Below are 19,842 nucleotides of genomic sequence, written 5' to 3'. Positions count from 1 at the left end.
TACCAGACCAGTTCAGGTTCAAGGGCTGTGGAAATAGCCTTCACCTATTGATGGGTAGTGGCAAACCCTCATTGCAGAAGGGCATATAGAATGGGAGAAGCCATGGTGGCCACTTTTACAAGTAACAAATGATTTATATAAATAATAGGTGGGATGAAGTGGGAAGTGGGAGGGAGTTTCAAGAGAGAGGGGCCATACGTATACCTATGGCTGATTCATGTTGATATATGTCAGGCAGAAACCAACATAGTATTATAAAGCAATTATCCTCTAATTACAAATAAATTGATTTAAAAAGTAATAGTCATAAAATTTCAGAAGATCTAATGAATTATTTGAAAAGAAGATGACAATTCAGCCATGGAAACAGCATAACTTTCTCCATCATCTTGACCATTTTGACTATAGCAGATAATGGGGAGAAACTTCTCTATTAAGAATGAATGTTAAGTAGACCAAAAACTATTCCTGGTAGCTCTCAAGGAAGAGAAATTAACAAAGTGAGCTTTGGGAGGATGATTACAATTATTTCCTGGGGTGGTCAGTCCATGTATAAAATGTAGGGGATCACTGCTTAAGAGATTTCCAGCAAGAGTGGATTTTCGCTTCACTAATTAGGACTACATTGTGGGGAAGCAGCCTTAGTTGTCAGGTTTTTTGTGTGACTTAAAAAAAAGTCCTTCTTCAGCTCTTGCATGTGTTGTTATCCTACACCTGTATTAATGTTGATTCTGTGGCCGAAATAAGACTGATTCTAAAAATGGTTATCTGGTGAGATATATTATTCATTTATTGTTTATGTGTTTAGTTCACGTATTCATTTATTCATCAGTCAGCAAATAATTAATTGTGTATCTAATGTGTACTTGGCCACAGGCTGGGGACTGGAGATCCAGGGTGAGCACTCCTAGAGCTGATGGTCCAGTAGGGGTGTGTGGGTGCATGCGTGCTAAGTTGCTTCAGTCGTGTCTGACTCTTTGCAACCCTATGGACAGTAGCCCACCAGGCTCCTCTGATGGGATTCCCCAGGCAAGAATACTGGATTGGATTGTCATGCCCTCCTCCAGGAAGAGGATCTTCCCTACCCAGGGATCAAACCCAAATCTCTTCCGGCTCCTGCATTGGTAGGCAGGTTCTTTACCACTAGTACCACCTTGGAAGCCCCCAGTGGGGTGACCAACAGCCAAACCACCACAAAAACGAAGGGAGAATTACAACTGGACGCATGCTCCAAGACGTGCCCAGTGCTATGATAGTTTGCTGGAGATCAGCCCTGGTCAAGGTTAAAAAGGAGGCCTAGAACTAGAATAAGACAAATGAGATGCTTAGGGTGCAAAATTTAAAGAGTCCTGACTCTCAAGTTCATGGCCCTGGGAGCCTTTATTCCAGGTGCTTCTTTTACACTTAGTTGAAAATAAAGGTCAGCCACTCTTTGAGCCCTATTGTATAACCTCCAAAGCACAGAAGCTCAGAAGTAGAGGTCTGGTTGACTCAAAAATATTCTTATTGTATAACACCTGAAGGAAGTGTAACTTTACATGGTGACTTTATTTTTTATTATTTAAAAAAGTATTTATTTTTTGTTTATTTATCTGTTTAACTGAGTTGAGTCTTAGTTGTGGCATGCAGGATCTTTATTTGTGACGTGCAACTCTTTGTTGCACCATGTGGGATCTTGTTCCTTTATCAGGGATTGAACCCAGGCCCTCTGCATTGGGAGCTCAGAGTCTTAGCCACTGGATCACCAGGAAGTCCCTAAATGAAGACTTTAGAAACAGCAAAGAAGTTTGAAAAGAAGCAAAATAATATGACAGGCAAACTTTGTAGAGGCTTACTTAATTGTGCATATAAACAGCTAATGTTGAAATGCTTTAGGCAGAACTGACCTTGCAGAAATGCCAGTTCACCCTCACTAAGCACTGGTGAGTAGTTAATGACAGTCTCAGTGGGAGAGTTGCCTGGAAAAACATGAATTTAGAGTTAGATGGTGAGTTTACATCCCCACTCTGGTTCTTACTAGCGACGTGACCTTGGAAAGTTTGCTTAATCTCTTTGAGCCTCAGTTTTCTCATTTATAAAGTGTATATATTATTACCTACTTGGTTTATTACAGATCAAATGAGATAACATAGCATGAAAGCTGCCGCATAGTAAGTACTCATAAAATAGTAGATATTATTTTAATCTATTTTCACAAAAGATGTAAACGTTACTGTGATAGCAATAAAGGTCATCCAGTTCTTACAGGGCACTACTCTCAGAATAATGTGATCACAATGGCCACACATTGTCCTTTAAATCTCAACTTTGGAAAGGATCTATTCTCTTTTCCCTTTTTTTCCCCCCATGAGAACTGTTTAGTTGTTTGTTTGTTTTTTCTTAAAAACTTTTTATTTTGTATTGGAGCACAGTCAGTTAACAATGTTGTGATCATTTCAGTTGAACAGTAAAGGGACTCAAACCATACATCTACAAGTATGCATTCTGCCCCAAATGGAAAGGATTTGTTTTTCTAAATCTGTATTTTGGCCCTGGAAAGAATTACTTTGGTTTGATTACTTCTGGGAAAACCAAATCCCCTGTGAGATAAAACCTTTTCTTCTAGAACTCCTTTCTCTTTTCTCTTAGGAACATTCTTCCAGCCTTGGGCTGAATCCAGGACTTCTGCTGAGCATGAAATGATGATGGCTAGAAAAAGTTTATTTTTTATTGCCCTTTATAAATGAACTACATAGATATCCCCCAAAGTATATGCTTTACCACCAGCAATTGGGTTTATCTGAGAAAAATGTCACTGAGAAGGGTGACTTTGGGTGTAGAGAGTTCATGGGGAACCAGCACAAGAAACTGTTTTTTTATCTTCATATTCTGAGAGCTGAGATTCTTCTAAATCAGAGTCAAGGCCGTTTAATTGGAGCAGGGTCTTTCCAAGGTCTCTTCCAAATGGTTTGTGCTAAATCAGAGAAGTTCCATCCACCATGAACTCCATGTGACACACGCTATCCAAACAAGGACAAACTGATAACCAGAAAGTAGGAGTCCAAGCTACCAGTCACTCTGTGTCTTATCACTTTAAAAACAAATAGTGCTTACCACTTCTGAAATGATTCCTGGGTCCTTAAGTTAAGGTTTACATTACATCATAGTACAAATAAACATAAAGTAAAATAAACATTTTGTCCCTGCTTCCACCAGTACCAAAGTTTTAAACTTTGTATCATCAGCCTGCTTTCTCTTCTTCCTCCTCCTGTTTGTAAACTGTACTCAAGTCACTTCCTTTCCATCTTTACAGAAACCACACTGCTTTGCACCTAATCATCTCACTTCCGGAATGCGAATTTCCTGAATTTTCCTTCTCTTTTCACTGCTTACTCCCCTGTCCCGCCTTCTCATAAGACTAATCTTCTTGAACATAGATTTTATTGTGCCATCAAAATTTCCAATAGCACCTCGTTGACTACAGTTAAAAGTCCCCAACATTTTATAGTTAGGAAATACTTCCTCCTCAAAGCCTCAAGAATCTGTGTGTGTGTGTGAGTTTGTATGTTTAAGAGTGTGTAAGAGAGAATCTCTGTATGAGTTTGCATATCTTTATAGATGAGGAAATTCTTCACGTATATAATTTCATTCATTTTTTAAATTATGAAATATTTCCAACATGAAGAACATTGAATAATATCATCAGCTTTCTTGTATTTAACCCCTAGCTTAAGGGGAGAATTAAAGATGCTTTGAAATTCCCTCTGTATCCACCCAGTCATTCTGACCACATCCTGAATGTGCATTCAACACTTCCAGGCTTGTCTCTACAGGTTAGACAGGGATCAGGAGCTTTTTCTATAAAGACGAGAGAGTGAGTATTTTAGGCTTTGCAGACCACGTGCAATTGTGTCGCAACTACTTAAACTCTGTCACTGTGGTGTGAAAACAGCCATAGGCAATATGTAAACAAAAAGGCATGTTTGGTTCTGGGCAAGCTAGGTTCGGCTTGGGGATCGTATTTGCTGACCCTTGCATTAGGATATCAGGATTAATATATAGCATTGTTTCACATATCTTTAAATTTACATACACTATATCAAACCACATGTATTACTGGGCAACCTGATTCTTTTCCTCAATATGAAGTTACTCAGTTTATCCATATGAATACTTAGTCCATTCATTTAAATGCTATATAGCACTTACAAATATACTTACAGCACTGCTGCTAAGTCACTTCAGTCGTGTCCGACTCTGTGCGACCCCATAGACAGAAGCCCACCAGGCTCCCCCATCCCTGGGATTCTCCAAGCAAGAACACTGGAGTGGGTTGCCATTTCCTTCTTCAATGCATGAAAGTGAAAAAAGTGAAGTCTCTCAGTCGTGTCTGACTCGTAGCGACCTCATGGACTGCAGCCTACTAGGCTCCTCTGCCCGTGGGATTTTCCAGGCAAGAGTACTGGAGTGGGTTGCCATTGCCTTCTCCAACTTACAGCACTATGCATATACTATTTCTTTATTGTACTCATTCAATCGTTAATGGACATTTATTAATATTTCCAGTTTTTTTATTTATTTATTTATTTTACTGTTGGAAACAACGCAGTCAAATTTGTGCCTGTCACTTTATGGACATTTATGAAAGATTGCCTTATAATCTTTAAATCATTTCTATTATTTAGGTTTTTAAACATTCAGCTGAGGGTATATAATGGGGCAGAGTGTTAAGTGAATAGTTGCAGGTTATGGATGAAGCTATGAAAGGTCAGCACTGGTTCTCTATGCTAGTCTCCTTTTTCTTTTTTTGATCCCTGGGTCAGGAAGATCCCCTGGTGGAGGAAATGGCAACCCACTCCAACATTCTTGCCTGAAGAATCCCATGAACAGAGGAGCCTGGAAGGCTACAGGCCACAGGGTCACAAGGAGTCAGACATGACTGAATGAGCACACACGCACATAGTTGACTCAGTTATACACACATACATATACACACGTTCAATATATTTTTTTTCATATTCTTTTCCATTATGGTTTGTCACAGGATATTGAATACAGTTCACTGTGTTATACAATGAAATTAAAGTCGCTCAGTCATGTCCAACTATACAGTCCACGGAATTCTCCAGGCCAGAACAGTGGAGTGGGTAGCCTTTCCCTTCTCCAGGGGATCTTCCCAACGCAGGGATTGAACCCAGGTCTCCTGCATTGCAGGCGGATTCTTTACCAGCTGAGCCACAAGGAAAGCCTGTGTTATACAGTAGGACCTGTTGTTTTTCCCTCCTGTATATGATAGTTTCTCTCTGCTAATTCGAAACTCCCATTCCTTCCCTCTTCATTCTAATCTTCTCGTGTTTCATCCCTCTTGACATCTGTCTTGGACCACAGATATTATTTCTGTGTATGCATAACTCTGCTAGCTGTGAGAGGGGACACAAAAGGAGCATAGCTATGGTTCCTACCTGCTAGGAGTTTGCAATACAGTGGAGAAGACGACAGATGAAGTTAAATCATTAATGACCACATGAGGAGCAGGGAAGATAAATGATAAGGGATGCATTCCTGGAGAAGTTGGGACATACATGAAAGAAAATCTACAAAATTGAGAGTTATAAAAGAGTGTTTGAATAAATGAAGCCACAACTTCCCCCTGAAAGACAAAACTGAATATTGTAAAGATATAAATCTTCCTACCTAAATATATAGGTTTGGTACCATATCAAACTCTCAAAGAAACTTTTCTTAAAGAATGTGATACAAGATGTGATAATTTATCATAGAGAGTAAGAAGGTAAGAATATCTTAGAAAAGGTTGAAAACAAATGAGCAATAATCAGATCAGATCAGATCAGTCGCTCAGTCGTGTCCGACTCTTTGCGACCCCATGAATCGAAGGATGATCTTGATGCAGATGTAACTATATGATCGATGGGAAACTAAATTCAGTCTCAATAAAAGAAAAATTATAAATCAATGGGAAAGGAAAAAAGTGTTCAGCAAGCAGTTCTCAGAAAAATCACCCTGTACCAGAAACTAAAACTAAAAAGCTTTTTAAAAAAATCTAATATACTTAACTACATACAGTGCAAATCTTTTCAAGTAAAGATAATTAAAAGACAAATGGAAATGTTTGTAATAAATATACCAGAATGCTAGCACACTCAATATACAAAGAACTCCTCTAAGTCAATAAAAAAAACAAACTTCCATAGAAAGGTGCAAAGGACATAAAAAATATCTACTACATACAGACAATAAAGATGTAAAATAAATTTCTTTTCAATTTCCTCATATTCAAGGAAATATAATTCAATACAGTGAGATAGGATTAGTCACTGGCAAATTAGAAAAGAATGTTTGAAGTGGGAGCAAGTAATGCCAATGAAGGTGTGATGAGATAGGTACCCAGACCCACTGTTGGTATGAGTGTAAATTGGAGCAAAATTATAGAATGTCACTTAGCATTTTGTAAATACCTTTCTCTATTGTCCGAATTTTCGGCAATGACCTCTTTATTTTAAAAATGCTTTCATTTGAAAAATAAATTGTAACAGCTTTTTGGGAAAATAGTGCATGAAGATAGAGAAGGTATTTTTCTTTATCAGCTGCAATTCCAAACATAAAGTTTTGTGTGTTGATACATACATGAATTCACCTGAATAGAAAAGATGGCTTTCTGTTAGCAGGGATTTTATTACTAACTTCAAAGATGCTTAGGTGCTCTCTCTGCAGTTGTTCAAAGTTCATTATTTAACCAGAACCTTTACCTGCATTTCTAAGACAGTGTTCTTCCCCTGATGTGTGTGCTCTGCCAGTGCTGGCTCTGGCTGTTACCCAACAGTGGCGTCTTCCTTTCTCATCTGCATGCTCTTTCCTCCACACCAGATGGGTGTCTCCATTTGCTCTGGAACACAGAGGGTGAGCCACCCTATTTGTAGACAAAGTTTGCTAAGCACCAATATTAACAGCTAGTAATAAACTTAATCTGGAAAAATAATTTGTCTAAACATTTAAAATATTGAATCCATTAGAAATTTTTTAAATCCAAATTTGTATACAAAACTTACTTATAGAAAATATGATAGAATATTCAGTAATAGACATTCAACTATACGTTAGGATAAAATTCTGCAATGTAGTGGAATGCAATGGGAACTCAAAAAAGGACAGGGATGATTAAACTTTTTTCCCAAAATTTAAAGAACATTTCCTTATATTTCTTAGAACGATGAAGAAGATTATTAAGTTGCTGTGGTATTTAGATTTAATTGAAGAGATTTGAGTGATACAATAACATATAAAAATGTAAATTTTTGCAATATATCAGCAATTACAGTTTTTGAACTAGTTTATTTTTTAGTAAAAAACTTTAGATGCCAACCCAAAAATGTGTTGAGGGAAAATATTTTTTTTTAAACTTCATTTTTTGGGGTAAACAAGCAAAATTCAAAGGTCACTAAGGTAGAGAATATTCATTTTCTTATTCTCAACCTATAAAATGATTGCTTGTATGGAAGGGAGAAATCAAGGAGGAAAAAAGACTCTAGAGCTACTATCTTTCTTAGATCTTCCAGGGAGTTATTCTCCTATTGTGAAGCAATTCCCCCAAAGAAAGGGAAGAGTATTAGAGAAAGGAAGACACTGATGTAACCCTCATTAAAGAAATAACATATGTGGAAACATTTGCCAAATGCTTCAGATGTAGTTTTTGTTGTTCAGTCTCTCAGTTGTGTCTGGCTCTTTGTGACCCCATGGACTGCAGCACACCAGGCTTCCCTGTCCTTCACTATCTCCCAGAGTTTGCTCAAACTCAAGTCCTATTTAGTTGATGACTCCATCGAACCATCTTATCCTCTGTCGTCCCCTTCTCCTCCTGCCCTCAATCTTTCCCAGCATCAGGGTCTTTTCAAATGAGTCAGCTCTTTGCATAAGTGGCTGAAGTATTGGAGCTTCAACGGCAGGATCAGCCCTTCCAATAAATATTCAGGGTTAATTTTCTTTAGGATTGGCTGGTTTGATCTTGCTGTCCAAGGGACTCTCAAGAGCCTTCTCCAGCACCACAGTTTGAAAGTATCATTTCTTTGGCACTCAGTCTTCTTTATGGTCCAGCTCTCACATCCATACAGACTACTGGAAAAACCATAGCTTTGACAATATGGACCTTTGTTGTACATAGAAGGTGCTCATCAAATCACAGGGTAATTAAGACTAAAGCTGCCAAACCCAGGAAGGATCTGTCAAGAGGCAAAGAAGAGTCTACTATCGTGATATGTATAAAATTAGATGGGGTCACATCCCCAAGGTACTCATTATAGTTATTCATAGTTTACTATGATATTACTTTGATTTTTAAATTTTTCTTCTATTCTTTATATAAGGCAGGAGGAAAGAATCTTTTCCTACAAAGGGGCTAGATAGTAAAATTTGGTTTTGTGGGTCATACAGTGTGTGTTGCAACTATTCAACTCTGCCATTGCAGGGGAAAAAAAGCCATATATTGTCCAGAAACAAATGAATGTGTCTGTGAGCCAATAAAACTTTGTTTATGAACATTTAAATGTGAATTTTATATAATTTTCATGTCATGAAATTTCTTTCTTCTGATATTTTCCCAACTGTCTGATAATGTAAAAACCATTCTTAGTTCACAGGCTTTACAAAAACAGGTGGTAGACCAGCTCTGGCCTACAGGCAGTAGTTTGCCAGACTCCAGTTTAAGGTATGGGGGTACAGTATGAGAAGGATACACAAGAAACCAGCTCTGGTGGCTGGTAAGGGAAAAGGGGGACAGAACTCAAGGAAGACTTATTTTTCACTGTAGTGCTGAATTGCTTGCCATGTGCTTGTGTTACCATTTCAAAAATTAAAGAGTTTCCTTCGTATTAACTCCCTTCAGAAATCATAACCAACAGACCTGATTTGAGCAGACTTGGTCAACTGTCTGGATTCTGGGAGACTTTTGTTAGCTATTCAGGGGCTTCCCAGGTGGCTCAGTGATAAAGAATCAGCCTACCAAGGATGAGATGCAAGTTCAGTTCCCCTGGAGAAGGGAAAGGCTATGCACTCCAGTATTCTTGCCTGAGAAATCCCATGGACAGTGGAGCCTGGTGGGCTACAGTCCATGGGGTCACAAAGAGACAGACACAACTGAGCACGCACACACGCAGCTAGCTTATGAGTATGAATGTGGTCCCATCGATAGTGACAACTGAACTTTTACTGGTTTATTCCTCAGGACTTCTAGTTCCTTATCAAAGCCCTCCTCTCCCTGCAGATGTTTTAGGAAGCCCTGGGTCTCTTTATGTTTGTTCATAATCAAGTCTACTCTGGCCACTTCTTCCATCACTTTATGTATTCATGGGGGAAAGCAGTGCCCAACCAGTGGTCACAATTCCTCTGTTGGGCACGTTTCCATGGGTCATGGTGATACCTAGATGGTGCCACTGTTTCACAGATGCCCCAGAAAGGCCCAGAGTCCCCTTGGAGTCAAAGCTCCTGTGACTATGATATGTTGCAGAGTTGTTTGAAGGTGGGGATGGAAGTGAAATGAGCTCTCTCCTCCTTGTTTCATTCTTTTGGAAGTTCTATCTTACAGTTCAGTATTTCTAGACTCATTTTTATTTATAACCCTCTCCCTTCTTACCTCAGAGTGTCAAGACCTCTTGAATCTGATACAGGTTGGTCAAACGTGCCACATTGAGGATTACACATTCCTCCAAGGACTGAGGTGAAGATCATGGTTCTGGTTCCCTCTGACTGTAGGATGAGTTTTCTCCCAACAAGCCCTTTGGCTTATTGGACAGTAGACTTTGGTAGGGCCAGGCCAGTGGTTCAGCAGATGGACTCAGGTATGTCTGCGTTCTCACAGTGGACACAGTTAGTATCATTTCTCAGGAGCTGCTCTCTCTTGTTTCCTCAACCTCTCTGGTGTATTCTAGATGTGACCTAGTATTGCTTGTCTTTAAAAATTGCCCTCAAAACCACACATTTTCCTTTAACTACTTCTCTATCTTGACTCCTTTTCACACCCCTTTCCCTCCTGACTTCAGGGTGGTGAGAAGGCCTCTTGAATCTAATACAGGTGGGTCCCCACTAGAGCATCCTCATCTTTGCCTTCATCAGCAGCTTTCAAGACAACATGTAATCATCTGTGTATTCCTGTGACTGTTTTTTAATGTCTCTGTTTCTCATTAAGCTTCATATCAAAGATTTTGGATGATATTTTTCCTGTTATTTCATTTTCAAAGATCCAGCACAGAGCTTAGTTCAGAATAACTCCTCAATAAATATTTGTTGAAAACATGAATAAATGACTGCGTACAACAAATGTAGTCTGGTGGACTACCTTCAGTTCAGTTCAATTCAATTGCTCAGTCGTGTCCAACTCTTTGCAGCCAAATGTCTGCTTGAACTGTCACTTCTGCTTGATCTGGAACATTTTGCTGAGTGAGGAAGAAACAGAGAGCTATGAATAGTAAGGAAGTTCTAATGAAATAAATATTGCCCAACAAACCCCTTGTATTCTCTTTCTGAGTTGTAAATATAAGTAGTTATCTGTAAATGAAATGATTCCTTAGTAAAAATAGGATTTAAAGCTTAAAAATCATCCTCAGAAAATGGCCTTGGAAAAAGTGTTCTGATAACATACCTTTTCATTATTCAACTTTTTTCATTACTTTTTCAGGGGGGAAGACATATTGGAAGGAAGGAAGGAAGAACTAGAAATATAGTAAAAGTGAACACCGCATCTCTAGGGTTCTTGGATATACTCTGGACATCTTCTCAGGATGAAACTTCAGACATTTGGGTGAGATTTACCACTTTTTCTTCTTGCCATAGCTTCTTTTACCCTAGATTAAATACATGACAAGGTAGACCATGAGAATGAAAATGTAAGCCCCTTAAATTTTCTCTAAAAGGCAAAAATAAAGATCTTGGGTGAACATCTTCTGAATTTTTAATCTGCTAATATGATGCCTACTCAACTTAAGAAAACTCCAAGGAATTCCCTGGTGGTCCAGTAGATTAGACTCTATGCTTCCACTGTTGAGGGTGTGGGTTCAATCCCTGGTTGGTGAACTAAGATCCTATAGGCTGCACAGTACAGCCAAAAAAAGAAAATGAAAAATTCTGGTAGGAAGTAATCTGAAATCATTTTTGTGTCTTGCAAAGACCTGTTTATCTTTAGTGTAAAATTTAAGGTAAATCATTGATTCATCCCATTTTTTAATCAAGGCTTTTATATTTGTTTCTGTTTTTTCTATACATAAAATAAACATATCCAAAATATCATATCTTGCCCAAATCTACCAAGTACTGGAACAAATGAAAACATATGGTGTTTTCCCAGATAAATTAGAGACTATCTAGTCTGAAAGCATATATCTGAGACATTTTTAAGTCCAAATGAGTGTAAAAAATGGTAATTATCAAGGAAAGACATGTAAGAAAAGCTATGATAAAATGTCTACAAAGGGAATCTTTTGTGTTTGTTAAAATTAGCTTTCTCTGTCTCCTCCTCTCTTTCTTAATCATCTCCCCACCCTCCCCAACACTCTATGTATTTATTTACCTTTCAGGGGATTTTTTTGAAGACCACCATAACGAAGGTAATACATTCTCAAATAGAAAAGTTTGGATGGGATCAAAAATGAATCTCATTGAACACTCCCACTTACCTGCCACAGATGAATTTTCTCTTTCTGACAATTTATTTGGTAAGTTGTCAAGTTCATTCGAATATTAATAAAAAACAAACTGCAATTTGGACATAACAAAAGGAAAAAAACATAACTGATAAGTCCAGAGAGAGTCCAGAAAATTTTTTTGTTCTGAGTACTCCATAGATGTTAGCTACTCTGCAAGGTTAGAGATAGATCAGACCTTGGATTCGCTGAACCTAATAGTCTTCTTTTTTATAGATGAGAACTGCAAGAGTCAGAGAGTTTTGTGACTTGTCCAAGGCCATGAGGCTAGATAATTAACAGAGCTGGGAGTAGAAATACATTCCTGTCTAGGGCTAATTCTAATATTATTATAGCATGTACTAAAGTATGAAATCATGATTCTTATGGTTTAATATTGTACCTATTAAAGGCTGAGGTTACTTAGATTATAGCTCTGTGCACGTTTCCTTTCCACCCTTCTTCCGGTGCTGGGGGAGATATGGCACAGTGTCAGGATTAGTCATTTAAAATGGATTGAGCACAAATTGTACTAAGTTGTTTTCAGTAGATCTGTAACTAGATGATACCATAAAATGATCTATTGCTCCACTTTATGCATTTATTAAAAAAACACCTCATTATAAAGAGTTTGAATTGAGAACATCAGCAAAATGTTGGCAGGAGCAGTATTTTGGGTGGGGTAGAGCAGCTTTCTGCCACTCTTAAAATAGTTCCCTTCTGCTTTGTATCTCAGATGGGAGGCTTGGATGCTCCCAGGTTTTTACACTACGTTAAAATATGAACCATGATCAATGATAATAGTGAGAATGCAAACACTTGAAATTACACAAAATGTGTTAAGGCACCATCCCCTATTCGGTTGCAGAAATCCCTGAAAGATATTAATCAATAGCTTATACTATTACCTACTAGTCATTAGCATTAGTGTGCAGTGGTTTATCGGGTCATTTCCAAGGAGGGGTCATTATTATCTCTTTACATGTCTACTTGCCCCCATTCAGTTTAAGAGCATCTAAGGGCAGCGACTATATTTTATTAATCCTAGTATCTACTTAATAAATAAGAATCAAACAATAAATAATAGTAGGGAAGGAGAAAAGAGGTTTAAGGGGAAAAGATGTTTATCAGTAACTCGCCCAGAACTAAAGGCAGCAGTAATTATTTATGAAATGCCAGTTCTCAGACATACTTGCTACATCTTATTCCTTCCAGTTGGCTTTTCTTCATCCTGTGGATACAGTTAAGGGCAGTGGGACCTCCATGTTCCAGCCTACCCTTCTATGGTCCTTAAAATATAATGTATAGATATCTTTATAGTATTTTATCTACTCATCAGAACTCACAGGATGATTAGGACTGTAGGTGCAGATCATAGACTAAGGAAAGTTGCACTTGAGATGATTTTTTTTTCACATATAGACTCCATTTCCTGCTCTGAAGTTTTATGACTACATGTTAAGATCTCCAAATCTAAACTCTGATGTCATCATTATTAAACAAATCCATCCAGCTTTAATTTGTATAGACATCAAGAGGAAACTTAATATTTTTCTTACAAACTAGTCCACTTTAAGCAAGCTCATCAGATTGAAAGCTGACCTCAGTGGTGGTGAGGTGAAAAAGAGGTAAGTAGATAGAAAAAAAGTTGTGAAGGAGCCGTCAGGTTAGGAACATCTGAAAAGGATTTCTACGGAAGCGTTGTGGTTCATGCTTTCTTTCAGTGGTGTTCTTTCGTCATCTCTCCTTTGCAGGACCACATCCTTATCCAGTTTCCTAACACTTTTTGGTAATATTTCTTAGAATACATAGCACAAAATGCATAAGCTCAATGCATGGCTGTTATTCTGAGTTGGAGAAGTTTCCTTCAATCTTCTCTATTAAGTTCTAGAGCCGGGTCTAAGGTTTTTCTTTTTTTTTCTCCCACATACTTTTCCCTCAGGGCCTCTGTCTCACTCTGTTCAACATACCTAACCAAAGTCTGCCAAAGGGGAGGATGAAGAGCATTTTGTTATAATTCCTGCCCATCTTCTTTCATGTCTTGATGACACTGATGGATTCTCTGGACCTCCCACTCTGAGCCTAGGGTACAGAGCACCAGGAGAAAAACTGTGGCTCATGGATGAGTAGCCCACAATACCCGAGTCACCGCTTGTAGATCTTGAGATGTGCCCAAAATTCAGAAGTTTAACTCATAAGCTCAACTAACTGGAGAGCTGGACTCTTTTCCTATGGTCTAACTGTGTACTGAAAACCAGCCATCGTGTTGTTATAACAAGAGCAACTGAAGTTTATGGTATTGCATATGGATGGCTATAATTTCTTCCATCTAGACACTGAACACCGACCATATGCTGGATGTTGGAATAAAGCAGGAAATAAGACAGGCAAGATCCTAGTGGAGAGTAAACTCTCAAGAAACCTGCAAAGGAATAAATAAATGAAATAATATCAGGTAGTGGTGAGTGCTATGGAAACAACAAAAGAGGGTGATGTCATAGCAACTGGAAGAAGGAGGCTGCTCTAACTTGTGTGGTCAGGGGAGGCCTCTGAGGAGTTGACAACTGAGCTAAAAAAGACAGTCTTAATCTGAAGACGTATCCTGGGTAAAGAAAATGCAAATGCAAAGGTCTAAAGTCTAGAATGACTTGGAAGGGCTTTGTCTTCTCATTTTTATTGAGGAAAGTTGAAAGAGTCTAGAGAACTGGCTCTGGACCCCATATTTCCATTAATCAACACTGGTAAAAGGAGATTATTAGGCTGGGAATTCTAGGACACCTAGAACTAGCATTCAAGTCCACAAATCTCTACAGTCGTTGTGTCGGGAAGGGGCAACTTGGGCTCAGTGGTACTCACCTGCCATATGATGTGACCTTTAAGGTGGTCCTGGGCATGGTCCCCCTTCCTGCAGGTCACCCAAAAGGCTATCATTAAATCCCAAGACATTGACATTTAATTTAAGACATTGAGAAAGTGACATAAATGTCACTCAACAAATACTGATGAGCACTCACTAATGGACTGTGGATACACTAATGACCTCATGAATGAGGCTTTTCAGCTGCTTCCAGAGAGGACTGTGGGCCACTCTAGAAGGCTTTGCCTAAGGAGAAGGGGAAGCCTTTCCATCCATATAATGGTTACCCTGAAAAGCAGAGCCTGAAGCAAGGATTGTGTGCAGACTTTATGTGAGAGATGATCCTAGGGAGCAGGAGCCAAGGACTGGGGTGGTAAGACAGGAAAGGAGGAAAAACCAAGATGAGGTGAATTATAGAGATCACTGCTGTGGGCAAGGGGAGCTTGATTGCACTGGGAGAAGCAGAGAGAATTGTCCATCGAGGCACCAGGCACTGGAGAAGTTATTAACTGACCTCTGGCTCCCCCTGGTTGAGGGTCACTCTGGGGGCATTGATGTCCCTGAACTTCTGGGCCGTGCTTTTGCTACTCCCAGTGGAAACAAGCCATGTGGTCTCCTGTGGCCTTGGAGAAGCTCTGGGCAAAAAGCAGAGATGTGCAGCCTGCTCTTGAAATGACAGGGTGCAAGTGTGAAGTGAGTCCAAGCTTGTTCATAATCCCCTGCTACAGCTACAGCTGAAATGAGAGGTGGGCCAAGGATGTGCACCATCACCAGAGGGGCTGCCGCACAGTGCTAATGGGATCCCCCGCTACCAATCAATTGGAATACTCAAAGGAAAGCTAAGATGGGGTGGGGAAGTGGTGTACATTTGTTCTATAGTTCTCTTTTCTTAGGTTGGACCTTGTAGAAAAGAAGGAAAGAAACAGAATTACAGAGATGGGTCTGGAATCACCTTGTAAGATCCTTCAACTCATTCTGTGGCCAGGCCTGCCTCACAAATCCACATGGAGATCTAGCTCATTGGTCACTCAATCCATACATAGGACTCAGGATGGAAGGACATGGTGACCTAAAAAAGACAAGTTTCCTTTCCTTTGGGAGATCCTGAAAGCCAGGAAACTTGGTCAAAGATTAATTTGAGTGGGTTAAGAAAGACTTCTCTGATGAATGAAGGCAGAGTCTTATGCAATTAGTACATAATAAAAGGTAATAATGACAAAGTCCACAGCTTCCCATGGTGTGACATAATGAATAGGGTAGAATGTGACATGTCAATTAAAATCTGTCTTCTTTTAGCAAATTGTGGTATAAGAACTAAAGAAAAAAAAATAACAGAATTTGAAAGACTCAGAAAACCATTCTTATAATAGCATAGAATAAGCAAGAAAAGGTACAGTCTTTTTTAATTGGAGTGTAATTGCTTTACAATGTTGTGTTAATTTCTGCAGTACAACAAAGTGAGTTAGCTATATGCATACATATATCCCCTCCCTCTTGGACCTCCTTCTAACCCACTCCCCACCCCACCCCCTCTAGATCATCACAGAGCACTGAGCTGAGCTCTCAGTGTTATATATACGCCAGATTCCAAAATATTTTGCACATGGTAGTATCTCTCCCAGTTCATCCCACCCTGTCCCTCCCCAACCTGTGTCCGTGTGTCCGTTTTGTATATCTGCCTCTCTATTCCTGCCCTGCAAATAGATTAATCAGTACAGTTACCCTAGAATTCCATGTCTATGTGCTAACATACAACATTTGTTTTTCTCTTTCTGACTTACTTCACTCTGTATGGCAGACTCTAGGTTCATCCACATCACTGCAAATCTTATGTCCCCATACCAACTATTTCAAGTACGATGAATCCAGTTCCTTTAGCTCGGTGTTACTGGGAACAGTTCAGTGAATGTGAGTGGAAATAAGTGATGAAATTGGAAGAAATAAAGTCTCAGAGGCAGTTGAGACTCTGAACTTCAGTTTTCTCCCCTGTAAATTGGGGTTAATAATAACACTTCACTGCTTGTTGGAGGATTGAATGACGGTGTGGGAAAGTGTCCTGTAAATCTGAAGGCATCATAAAGCAGTATAGCTCCTCCAGGGTTTGAAATGTAGTTGTTATTATTTAAACTGTTGGAATGATAAGCACCACTCTACTTATTAAATGGAGGAAATTCTGTTGATCTTAACATTGTTGAGTGCTAAGAATTTTCAAGGAGCCAACAGAAACCAACAGTATCAAGCTAAATTTCTGGGTGTTCTAAGGAAAAAAAACATGTTCTATCTCACGTTTGCATTACAGCTATGGAATCTACATTTTTGTGTTACCTTTATTATTGTTTCTGACAGTGTTTCCTAGCACCCCACTCCAGTACTCTTGCCTGGAAAATCCCATGGACAGAGGAGCCTGGTAGGCTGCAGTCCATGGGGTTGCTAAGAGTTAGACACGACTGAGCAGCTTCACTTTCACTTTTCACTTTCATTCATTGGAGAAGGAAATGGCAACCCACTCCAGTGTTCTTGCCTGGAGAATCCCAGGGATGGGGGAGCCTGGTGGGCTGCCGTCTATGGGGTCACACAGAGTCGGACACGACTGAAGCAACTTAGCAGCAGCAGCAGACAGTGTTTCCAAAGCCCCATTATGAATGAGGTCCAGCAAGTCACAGGAGGTCAGATCCTAACTAATCCTATCCACTTACACTTCATTTCCTTTAGCTACTTCTCATTACATTATGCTTTTCTCAGCTGTTGATGTTCATTTTCTCTGTATAGCTTTATTTTTATTGAAATCTGGTTCTTGCCTATGTCTTTTGCTTAAATTAAAAGAAACTTTCAGATGTTGCAGAACCAGCCAGATGGTTTTTAAATACAATTAAAGGTCTTGAGATGCAATGTTGTATAATACTTCTGACATTTAATTTCAAGTCTTTTTCCATCTCACTGAGTTTAACACAAGTCAATGTAGTTCTGACCTGGTGGGCGAATCAAAGCTGAAAGTTTCCAGAAGATGGAAAGATACCATTGTCTCAGACAAAATGGAGCTTTGCTTTAGCCTTATTTAAGTATTTTGTTACTACCTTTTATTACCTATATCTCTTCCACAGATTGAAGCAGTCTCTAGGATTTTTATTAATTCACTGTGGCTTTGGTTCTTGCTCTCCCAGGATTCTCAGATCTGGTACTGTTGTTATAAGGTTAAGAAATGGGAGACGGAAAATAAATATCAGTAGAAGCTTCCCCTATTACAAAATAAATTACTGCTTCTTTTAGATAGGGCATGCATCGTTTGGAAGAGGTATGCGGTGAGGTACCGGCTGACCAACTAGTTGGTGAATCCACTACAACCCAGGGCCTGGCTCTCAACCTTGCAGGCTAAGAAACAGGTCTCAGGGACTTCAGGATAACCAAACTGAGAAAGGTTGACTATGAAATCAGGCTGCAAATTTATACGTTTACAGTGGTTAAAAAAGAAAAATGTGATCATAATCACTGCCGTTTCTTGAGCCCTTTCTACATGTCAGGCATCATGCAAAGAGCATTTTAGATTGGTTAGTGGATTCTGCATTCAGTCTCATCTATGCCAGTCCCATATCACTGGTGTGGGGTCATAGGCAGATTACTTAACTTTGTGCGAGTTACTTATCTCATTTAAAGAAGTCTCAGAGGAATGCCTGGCACATTGTAAATACTCTATTTGCCATTAATGTTAACTCTCATAACATTTTTATAGGGTAGATACCATTACCATTCCCCTTTTGATGATGAGAAAACAGAGATCTAAGGATGTTAAATAATCTGCTAAGATTCCATAGATAGTGAGTAGACAACCAAAATTTAGTGCAGACCAGGAAACTGGAATTGGATGAGTAAGGATTCAGGCTGAGAGAATGTTCCTGTTCACCTTCTCAGTGGAGAAGGTCTTTCCGGTGAGACTGTATCACTCAAATCTGTTGGTCAAGTCTCTTCTCAAGGACAGTTCTCAGAAAATCATTGCTAGAGTTTGCTCTGGAACTTCCCTTTTTTATGGCATCATAGCTTATGCCCCCATTTGGCACAACTGGCATATCATTCACTTTGCTCCCAAGTACCATCTGCAACAGTGCTATCCAGTAGAACTTTCTGTGGTGATAAAAAATGTTGTAGGTTTACTTTGTCTAGTGCAGCAACCACTAACTACCTGTGGCTACTGATCACTTAAAATGGGACTAGTGTAACTGAGGAATTAATTCTAATTTAATTTTATTTAAATTAATTTAAACTCCGGGAGTTGGTGATGGACAGGGAGGCCTGGCGTGCTGCAGTCCATGGGGTCGCAAAGAGTCAGACACGACTGAGCAACTGAACTGAATTTAAATTTAAGTAGCCATATATGGGCAGTGACTACTGTTTCAAACAGCACAGACCTTCAGGGGAAAAATGTATTTTGAGAATTGAAAACAGCTTTGCAAATGGTGATTCTTGCTTGAGCAATCCAAACTGAAATACACTCAGGAACCATAGCTCTTTCCTGGCAATGAGGGCAGGTGTGCTTTAGCTTTTCTACCACAAGGGTTAGAGCCTTAGCTTCATCCCTTAATAGCTGGCTAACTTAAGACAAATCACATAACTTCACTGAATTGCCTTTCCAAGTCTGCAAAACAAGGTAAAAGATAGTGGGCATCAGAAATAACACCTTCCTCAAGGTGTGCAAGTAAGAATCAGGTGAGATTGTGTGTGTGTGTGTGTGTGTGTGTGTGTGTGTGTGTGCTTAGTCACTCAGTCATGTTGGACTCTTTGCGACCCCATGAACTGTAGCCTGCCAGTCACTTCTGTCTATGGGGATTCTCCAGGCAAGAATACTGGAGTGGATTGCCATGCCCTCCTCTAAGGGATCTTCCCAACCCAAAGATCGAACCCGGGTCTCCTACATTGCAGGCAGATTCTTTACAATCTAAGCCATAAGTGAAGCCCAATGCATAGAGAGCCACTTTGTAAACCTGTAAAGGTTGTAGAAATGGCTTAGCAGGGATTATTATGTTTATATAGATCATATTTTCCTTTTAAAACTACTTTCATATTTATTATATCATTTTATCTTCACAACAGGTCCATGAGGGAAGTAGGGCAGGAATTATTATCTATGTTTTTACCATCTGTTGATATGTCTGGTTGCATTATCCCTGAGCTGAACCCCAGAACTACTGAGTCCTATTCTAAAGCCCTCCCTTCCAAAAAATAATCTGCAGTCACAAGCTTGGTATCCACAGGTTATGCCACAGAAATTATTCTTACTCAGGAAGTAAACTACCCTACAATATGAGTTCAGGGCTGAATAATTAAAATATC

At 39.3% G+C, this 19,842-nt stretch overlaps 1 protein-coding gene across 2 annotated transcripts in view; it reads left to right on the top strand.

The window, feature by feature from the left end:
- Positions 1-19,842, top strand: part of NR1H4 (nuclear receptor subfamily 1 group H member 4) — an 81,382-nt gene that overhangs the window by 7,028 nt on the left and 54,512 nt on the right. For both annotated transcript variants that reach the window (XM_005889599.3, XM_005889598.3), the window contains exons 2-3: positions 10,664-10,786; positions 11,559-11,696. In XM_005889599.3, coding sequence (XP_005889661.1) covers positions 11,618-11,696 — 79 coding nt within the window. In that variant the 5' untranslated portion in view covers positions 10,664-10,786; positions 11,559-11,617. The remainder of the gene's footprint in view (positions 1-10,663; positions 10,787-11,558; positions 11,697-19,842) is intronic.

This window comes from Bos mutus, chromosome 5 (genome assembly GCF_027580195.1).
Source record: "Bos mutus isolate GX-2022 chromosome 5, NWIPB_WYAK_1.1, whole genome shotgun sequence".
NCBI lineage: Eukaryota > Metazoa > Chordata > Mammalia > Artiodactyla > Bovidae > Bos > Bos mutus.
Note: the sequence above shows the minus strand (reverse complement) of the source record. Positions and strands in the feature narration are given on the sequence as shown.